The sequence below is a fragment of the Triticum dicoccoides genome, chromosome 5A (genome assembly GCF_002162155.2).
Source record: "Triticum dicoccoides isolate Atlit2015 ecotype Zavitan chromosome 5A, WEW_v2.0, whole genome shotgun sequence".
NCBI lineage: Eukaryota > Viridiplantae > Streptophyta > Magnoliopsida > Poales > Poaceae > Triticum > Triticum dicoccoides.
Window position 1 is genome coordinate 443,694,475 of NC_041388.1, and position 9,773 is coordinate 443,704,247.

The 9,773-nt window shown below is 44.4% G+C and overlaps 1 protein-coding gene across 1 annotated transcript; it reads left to right on the forward strand.

The window, feature by feature from the left end:
• The first annotated feature begins 4,734 nt into the window (after positions 1–4,734).
• LOC119302205 (L-ascorbate oxidase-like) lies at positions 4,735–6,954 on the forward strand. The gene is made up of 2 exons (XM_037579236.1): positions 4,735–5,210; positions 5,301–6,954. The coding sequence occupies exons 1-2, from the start codon at positions 4,845–4,847 to the stop codon at positions 6,645–6,647; spliced, it is 1,713 nt and encodes a 570-aa protein (XP_037435133.1). The 5' UTR covers positions 4,735–4,844; the 3' UTR covers positions 6,648–6,954.
• Positions 6,955–9,773: the final 2,819 nt, after the last annotated feature.

Consider the following 9,773-nt stretch of genomic DNA (forward strand, 5'->3'; position numbering starts at 1 on the left):
CAGATGGGTCAAGTCAATCACATCATTCTCTAATGATGTGATATCGTTAATCAAATGACAAATCATGTCTATGGTTAGGAAAAATAACCATCTTTGATTCAACGAGCTAGTCAAGTAGAGGCAAACTAGTGACACTCTGTTTTTCTATGTATTCACACATGTACTAAGTTTCTGGTTAATACAATTCTAGCATGAATAGTAAACATTTAGCATGATATAAGGAAATATAAATAACAACTTTATTATTGCCTCTAGGGCATATTTCCTTCACTTTGACCTTCAATACAATGTTCTCCTCGATCTTCTTGGAGTTCTATCCGATGCATTCCTATTTTACAGTTGTTGAGACCAGATGAATTGTGGGTTTATGATTGGAATATTCATTGGAAGTAATTGAGCCTCTTCTGAACTTTATTATGCATGATTGTTATAGTTTTGTATTTCTTTCCTATCTACCCGTTTAGTTTGGCCAACTAGATTGATTTATCTTCATTGAGAGAGGTGCTTTGTAATGGGTTTAATATTGCGGTGCACTATATCCTGGGTTTACTTTTTCTACATCATGTCATCTTGCATAAGGTATTACTCTTTTTGTAATGAACTTAATACTATAGATGCTTGCCGGATAGCGGTGGATTCGTGGAGTAATAGTAGTGGATGAAGGCATGAGTTAATCTACTTGTCTCGGACGTGGTACCTATATACATGATCATTGTCGTGAATACGTCATAACTATGCGCTTTTCTACCAATTGCCCAACAGTAATTTGTTCACCCACCGTATGATATGTGTTCGACAGAAAAGCCTCTAATGAAAAATATAGCCCCGGGGTCTACTTTAACCAATCCAAAAGTAATATGTTGCAATTTATTTGCCTTTATTTTATTTTGCAATTTATCTAGCTACCTATATACGATTTTATCCTTGCAATTAACGAGTTCAAGGGGATTGACAACCCTCTTGCATGCGTTGGGTGCAAGTATTTTCTTTTGTGTGTGCAGATGTTGTTCACGAGGCTTTGCATGATTCTCCTATTGGTTCGATAAACCTTGGTTCTCACTGAGGGGAATATTTATCTCTATTGTACTACATCTCCCCTCCTCTTCGGGGAAAATCTCAATGCAGCACAAAGTAGCAGGAAGGATTTCTAGCACTGTTGCCAGTGAGACATCACAAAACCTATCAAGTACCTTCACACAAACTATCATCTACTTGCTCTACTTTTGATTTGCCTTTTCCTCTTGTTTTCATCTTCCCCACTTCTCATAAAAAACAAAAAAAAACACAAATATTTTGTTTGCTCATTTGCTTGTTTTGTTGCCATTTCTCAAGAAAATACCAAGTTTTGTGACTTTCAAATCTCGATAATAATGATTTTATTAATACTTTAATTGCTCCACCCGCCACTAGTGCAGAGTCATATGATATTAATGATGCTTTACTAAATCTTGTCATGAAAGAACAATTTTATGGAAATCCTAATGAGGATACTGCATCGCATCATAATACTTTTGTTGAATTGTGCGATATGCAAAAGAAAAAATATGTGGATAATGATATTATAAAGTTGAAATTATTTCATTTCTCACTAAGAGAATGTGCTAAAACTTGGTTTTCATCCTTGCCTCACAATAGTATTGATTCATGGGATAAGTGTAAGGATGCCTTTATTGCTAAGTATTTTCCTCCCACTAAGAATATTTCTCATAGAAATCAAATTATGAATTTTAAGCAACTTGAGCATGAACATGTTGCACAATCTTGGGAGAGAATGAAACTAATGATTATAAATTGTCCCACTCATGGTTTAAGCTTATGGATGATTATGCAAAATTTCTACGCGGGACTAAACTTTGTTTCTAGAAATCTTCTAGACTATGCTGCAGACGGTACTTTTATGAAAATCACATTGGGAGAATCTACGAAACTTCTTGATAATATAATGAAAAATTATTCTCAATGGCACACTGAAATAGCTCCAACTGGTAAGAAGGTAAACTATGTCAAAGAAATTACTACTTTGAGTGATAAAATTGATGCTCTTATGAAAATGCTTACTAGTAAAAATGCTCATGTTGATCCTAATGATGTGCCACTATGTACTTTTATTGAGAAAAATAATGATACTATTGATGTGAATTCTCTCTTTAGAAATAATTTCAACAATAATGCATATAGGGGTAATTTCAATGCTAGGCCGTATCCCGGAAATTCCTCTAATAATTATCGTCATTCCTATGGAAATTCATATAATAATAATAATAATAATAATAATAATAATAATAATAATAATAATAATAATAATAATAATAATAATAATAATAATAAAAAAAATAGGATATCTGGTGATCTTGAGAACAACACGAAAGAATTCATTAATTCTCGAAAGATTTTTAATGTCATGGTGGAAGAGAATTTGAATAAAGTTGATGATATGGCTAGAAACATGGATAGAATTGCTCATGATGTGGATACTCTTAAAATTAAAATTTTGGCACCCAAGCATGATATTAATGACTCTATTAAATCTACCCAAGTCTCCATTAATGAAAGTAAAGAAAGAACCACCAGGTTGAGAGCTAAGCGAGAATTCCTAGAAAAGGCCATTCCACCCGGTTTTTATCGTGATCATGATGAGGATATTATAATGATTGGTGTCTCACCTATTGATTGTTGTTTACTAATATAAAACTTGATGAAAAAGGGACTGGAGATGAGTCAACTTTAGCTGGAAGGTGTCCCAATTGTTCGGAGGATGATGATCTCAATGATAAAAATGATAAAAGTGGGTTTGGAGAGATCAAGACTTTAAATAGTGATGTGTCCACTACTTTGGATTACAAGGACTTTAATTATCATAATTGTTCTTTAATTGAAAATATTTCCTTGATGCAATCCATGATAAATTCATCCAATGCTTATGACAAAATAAAGCTTTTACTAAACATATTGTAAACGAGAAGGGCTTGGCGAGCAGCCTGGGTGGTAGAGCGGCTACGACTACGAGAGATAAAGCATATGCAAAGAAAGAGGGAAGGATGGTGACACGAGGTCCATACGGGATTTTGGGTGGGTCAGGAGTGTCGGAGTCCTATGTGGCTGTTGTCTGGACTCCCGCCAAACCCCCTGGTTGCTTCTGGTTTGCGGGAAAACGAACTTCTGGACTGGTTCGCGGACCAATGCGCGACAACGTTGAATGACAAATTGCGTTCAGACAGGTTGGTCGAGACGCTTGCGCGTGGTTTGAGGGTCCGCGTTGGAGATGGCCTTACTTCCTCCCCAGTCTCACCCCATTCTCCAATCTCTCTTTTTTCCAGAGGTTTAGGGATCCCGTGGTTCGGAAGAATTTCATAGGAATTCTATAGTATAGGATTCTTATAGGAATTTTTGCTTTAAAAACCTTTGGTTCGGAGGAATTTCATACAAATTCTATAGAATAGGATAGGATTCTTATAAGAATAATATTTTTAGAGCCCTTTGGTTCATAGGAATGGATTCCTATTACTACAAAGGATTGGTTTCTATCCTTCACATTTCAAAAGAAAATAAACATGATCGTAGAATCAATGATTTTTTTTCATGTGAACTAAATGCTATTTTTTTAAATTATAGGATTTCAGATACATGTCATCTCATTTTTTATAAGTTTTCTGTTTCTAAGATAATCCTATGCTATGAACCAAAGGAAGCCTTCAAAGTTTAGAAATCAGTGTGTCAGGTGTTAAAATGGAGGCGGCCCCCAGAAAAAACTCGTTTCCCCTAGTTCAATGTCGACAGAACAGTAGCACGGTCCTTTGTTGTTGCTTCAGTCAATGCACTAGTAGGTGTGAACCTGTTTTTTTTAAGTAGGTGTGAACCTGGTTGTGTTTGACGGTTGTGTTGAACTTGTCTAAAGCTTGCTTGGGTAATCCCACATGTCTCATAGATTTAATCATAAAGCTGGGAGAAAAAGTATATTTTCTTACAAAACGTATGGGTGGCAGTTGGATACGCAGCCCCACGAGCCCAACATGCTGGTCGTAATGGTAGTATCATAGCTAGTATCATGCATGCCAACTAGGCAATTTTGATGAGATGTCGTAGCATTAAATGAAGAAAGAGATGATGGAGTATCATATTATGATACCGTATCATAATAAATGTTATGTTACTTTGTGTCATGCATGACAATAAATAAAGTACTACATGATACTAATATATGATACAGTACTATGCATTAGGGAGGTAGTATCATATGCATGATATTACTATATAATATTTTCATTACAACCAGCCTTACTTGTAAACAGCCACTGTCATCGTTCAGTTTTGGTTCTTGTTTGGATCACTTCAGAGACTTTTGTGACCAACTCTCTAATCCACCTCAACGGAGGATGCACCTTTCACTGCCCGCCGACTGCATGCCTGCCTGCATGCATGCAAGACCTGATCCGGTCTTAAACACACACATGCTGGCTTGACAGCCGATCTGCTGATTAATTCTTAAGTCAATTCAACACGCGTGTAAGGTTTAATCATTCCCAGTCGTCTCTTTAGCTACTTGCAAATTAAAAAATGGAAAATGCCACCCACCATGACCGTGTGCATGCACATGCCTCTGCTTGAACGGTTCAATCGATCCAATCATCCGCTAGCCGCGCATTGGCTCAATCAAAATAATAAAGCCTATATATAACGCATTTGGTCGAGCAACGAAAACACACCAATGCAACATCGTCGACACACAAGCCAACCAAGCTACTGCAGCGCAGCGGTTAGCTTCTTCTTGCTTCAATCCACAGCCAGCGCCAGTGGTCAGTACCATTAAGGAGTTCTCTGGTGGTGCCACGTCTACCGCAGGCACCATGCTACCGTCGGCGAGGCCACTGCTCGCTGCCGCCGCCGTCCTCTGCTTCTGGCTGCTGGTGGCCGTGGCGGAGGCCAAGGTCCACTACTACGAGTGGGACATCTCGTATCAGCTAAAGTCCCCCGACTGCTTCGAGAAGCTCGCCGTGACCGTCAACGGCGAGGCTCCCGGCCCGACCATCCGCGCCACGCTGGGCGACACCATCGTCGTCGCCGTCCACAACAAGCTCGAGACCGAGAACACCGCCATCCACTGGCACGGCATCCGCCAGATTGGCACGCCGTGGGCTGACGGCGTCGCCGGCGTGACGCAGTGCCCCATCCTGCCCGGCGAAACATTCACCTACAAATTCGTCGTCGACAGGGTAAGCAACATACACTATACATTGCAAGATTTGTTGTTTTACTTTGTCAACGCTGAATTCTCATCTGTGAATGTGTTTGTGTTCTTTCAGCCTGGCACGTACCTGTACCATGCGCACTATGGGATGCAGCGCGTGGCGGGGCTCAACGGCATGATTGTGGTCACCGTGCCGGACGGCTTCGTCGAGCCCTTTTCTTACGACGAGGAGCACACCGTCCTCCTCGGCGACTGGTGGCACAAGAGCGTCTACGAGCAGGCCACAGGCCTCTCCTCCAACCCCTTCGTCTTCGTCACGGAGCCCCAGTCTCTCCTCATCAATGGCCGAGGAATGTTCAACTGCTCGCTCGCTCCCAGTGGAACGTGCAACGCCTCCCTCCCCGACTGCGCTCTGCCGACTCTCTTCACCGCCGTGCCGGGAAAGACATACCTCCTCCGCATCGGCAGCCTCACCTCGCTCTCCTCGCTCTACTTCGAGATCGAGGGCCACCCGATGATGGTGGTGGAGGCCGACGGGCACTACGTGCGGCCGTTCGCCGTGAGGGGCCTCTTCATCTACTCCGGCGAGACGTACTCCGTGCTGGTCAAGGCCGACCAGGACCCGCGGCGAAACTACTGGGCTGCGTCCCACGTCGTCGGCCGCAACCCCAGCCAGACACCCAGCGGCAAGGCCTTCGTCAGCTACGCCTTCAACGGCAACAACCCGTGGATGCCTCCGCCCACGGCGCCACCGGCTGGCCCGGCATGGAACAACACGGCTATCAGGGTGGAGCAGAGCAGGGCCATCTTCGCGCACCCACGCTTCGTCGAGCCCATGCCGGCGAGGGCCGACCGCACGCTGCTCCTCCTCAACACCCAGAACCGGATCGATGGCCACATCAAGTGGACCATCAATGGCGTGTCGCTCATGTTCCCGGCCACGCCGTACCTCGTGGCGATGAAGCGCGGCATGAAAGACGCGTACGAGCAACGCCCGCCGCCCGACATGTACGACCACATGAGCCACGACATCTCCGCGCCGGCGCCGACGAACGGGACCGTGGGCAGCCCGGTGTACCGGCTGGCGCTCGGCTCCGTGGTGGACGTGGTGCTGCAGAACTCCAACATGCTCAACAACAAGAGCGAGACGCACCCGTGGCATCTCCATGGGCACGACTTCTGGGTGCTCGGCCACGGCGAAGGTAAGTTCAACCCGGCCGCGGACGCCTGGAGGCTGCTCAACGTGAGAGATCCGATCATGAAGAACACGGTGCCGCTGCACCCGGATGGGTGGACGGCGGTGCGGTTCCGGGCGGACAACCCGGGGGTGTGGCTGTTCCACTGCCACGTGGAGGCGCATGTGTTCATGGGCATGGGTGTGGTCTTCGAGGAGGGCGTCGAGAGGGTCGGCCGGCTGCCGTCGTCCATCATGGGCTGCGGACGATCCAAGGGGCTGCACTGATCAGTTCAAATTTGAAGAGTAGATGAAGAGCACTTTTTCCTTGTAAATAAACAGTGGCAGGCTTGGGCCAAAATGTTTTGCATTTCTCGGGCCCAGATTGGTTGCTTATAAGCTTGATATGATGAAGGCATATGACAGACTAGAGTGGCCTTATCTAAAGGCAATTATGGTTAAGTTTGGCTTTGCACCAGATTGGATCCATACAGTTATGAGCATGATCACTTCTGTTTCATTCTCGGTCTTGTTTAATGGAGAAAGATTAGAGAGCTTCTCACCTTCCAGGGGTATCAGGCAGGGAGATCCTATTTCCCCTTACTTACTCTTGATTGCAGCGGAGGGCCTTTCGTGCCTTTTAAAACACAGTTCTCAGTCATTAGTGCTCGGTAGCATAAAGGTGGCGCCCACGGCTCCGGTAGTGAACCACCTTTTGTTTGCAGATGACAGCCTGTTGCTTTTCAAGTCTAGTGTCCAGGGGGCAAATGAGGTTTCAAACCTACTTGATGCATATTGCTTGGCTTCGGGCCAAAGGGTAAACTATGATAAATCGTCCATATTTTTCAGTAAGGGATGCCCGGAGACCCTTAGGGTGGAGATAAAGAATATACTTAATGTGCAGAATGAGTCTTTGAGTGAAAAGTATTTGGGTCTGCCGACCGATGTTGGACAGTCCAAAAATGGCACCTTCAAATATTTACGAGACAGAGTTTGGGAAAGGATAAAGGGATGGATGGAGAAACTTTTATCAGTGGCAGGAAAGGAGGTTCTCATAAAATCTGTGGCTCAAGCTTTACCAGTTTTTTCGATGTCTTGCTTCAGATTACCTCGAGGCCTTTGTGGAAGCATTACGTCACTCATTCGTCAATTTTGGTGGGGGAGCAAGAGAGGTAAGAGGAAACCATGTTGGGTAGCTTGGGATTTGATGACCCGACCGAAAAGTTTGGGAGGACTTGGCTTTCGGGATATAGAAATCTTCAACTTGGCACTTTTGTCTCGGCAAATTTGGAGATTATTGAATGATCCCTCCTCTCTTAGTGCACAAATCCTTAAAGCATCATATTTTCCACAATGTACAGTCCTTGAAGCTCAACTAGGTCCACATCCTTCTCAGGTGTGGCGATCTATACTTGATGGGAGAGATATTATCACCCAAGGAGCTATCCGGCGTATTGGTGATGGAACTACCACGGACATATGGCAACATAGTTGGATCCCAAGGGACGGAATGATGAAGCCGGTGGCCTCCTTAGTTGCTGACCCACCGCAACTGGTTTCTGATCTGATCGACCACACTAGAGCTGCGTGGCGAGAGGACTTGCTTAGACAGGTGTTCATACCCATTGATGTGGAGGCGATCTTGCAAATACCGCTCTGTACACGGCGTGTGGACGATTTCTGGGCATGGAATGATGATCCAAGGGGGCGTTTTTCTGTACGGTCAGCTTATAAGATGATTGTCAAGATCAAGATTGGGCGCGAGGCATGGCTGGAGGAAAGGGAGGATCCTTCCAACTCTGAACATGAGATGAGGGGGTGGAACTCGCTATGGAACATGTCAGTGCCACCGAAACTGCGCTTTTTCACTTGGCGATTGGCGCAACACTCACTCCCTACGGGAGATGTCCTAAACCATCGTCATATGGCCACTACGAGTGCTTGCTCCTTATGCGAAGGGCAGGATAGCTGGCGGCATTCTTTGCTGGAGTGTAATGTGTCTAGGTGTGTGTGGGCACTTTCAGAAGCCGAGATGGTCGAGCACATGTGGGCAACCTCAGAACCTGACGCACGGCTGTGGCTCTTTGCCATGAATGACTCTCTTCCACCGGAGCAATTTCAGTTGATGATTGTTACTTTATGGGCGATTTGGAGTGCAAGACGGAAAGCTATACATGAGAATATATACCAGACTCCGTTTGCCACTGACAACTTCATCAAAGCTTACTTATCAGACATAGAGTTTTTGAAGAAGAAGGAGGAGGCACATGGGATAGCAGTACCACGACCCCGTACGTGGATTCCACCACCAACAGATTACTACAAACTCAATGTGGACGCGGCCGTGTCACGCCCAGGTACGTTTGGCGTAGTTGGTGTGGTTTGCAGGGATGAGAGAGGTTTGTTCATGGGAGCGTCAGCTCTCGTTTTCAGAGGACTGCACAACCCCCAAGTGCTAGAAGCACTAGCTGTTCGGGAGGCATTAGCACTTTCAGAAGATCTCTATATCAACCATTTACTTGTTGCCTCCGATTGCAAGGTGGTGGTAGATGCAATCAGACAGGGAAGCTCAGCAGAATTTGGAGCCATTGTCGAGGAAATCAAGACTAGAGCAACTACCTTTATTTCATGTTCGTTTACTCATGAGTATAGGACCTCCAATACGGGGGCCCATAATCTCGCAAAGCATGCGTTATCTTTAGGGTTTGGCCGACACACTTGGCTAGGACAACCCGGCGATCTTCTTTTTGTACCTATGAACATTATGATTCAGTAATAAAGCTTTGTGAGATTCTCAAAAAAAAAAGTTAAGGTCATCGGTGCATCAGCAAAAATCTTATTCATGTTCTTGGGAGTTAAGGAATGATTTAATCTTTGGTAAGGCTGGTCATAGTGGGGAGTAACTTAGACTAGTATCATAGGTTAGTATCATAGGTGGTTTCATTTATTGCCATGCATGATACATAGTAACATCACATTTATTATGTTACGGTATCTACCTATGTTATTACTATAACTATCTCTCTCTTCTTTAATTGCCTGCCACATAAGCATGTTTGCGAGTCCCAAGTATATGATACTACTTATGTTACCCCCACTATGGCCAGCCTAAGGCAAAGGAATCTGGGAGCCCCTATAGGGCGCCTTCAGTGCCGGCTTGAGGTACTGGGGACTACGCGCCCGCGAACCAGGCCGTCTCAGATCACCTCGTTCGCTCCTCTCGCATGTCACCTTCGTTCGCTTGATCGCGGTTGACTAGTAGATAGGTTGACTTTTGAAAAAAAGAAAAAAAAATGTAAATTCAAAAGTGTTCACGAATTCTGAAAGAAAAGTTCACAAACGTAAAATAGTTCACGATTTTTTTATAAAAGTTCATCTATTTAAGAAAAGTTCATCGATTTTTAAAAACAAAGT

Excerpts from the sequence above, each read along its gene's own strand:
- LOC119302205 (XM_037579236.1), top strand. The coding sequence starts at position 4,845 with ATGCTACCGTCGGCGAGGCCACTGCTCGCTGCCGCCGCCGTCCTCTGC. Across the intron at positions 5,211-5,300 it reads ACAAATTCGTCGTCGACAGG|CCTGGCACGTACCTGTACCA; the intron begins GTAAGCAACATA and ends GTGTTCTTTCAG.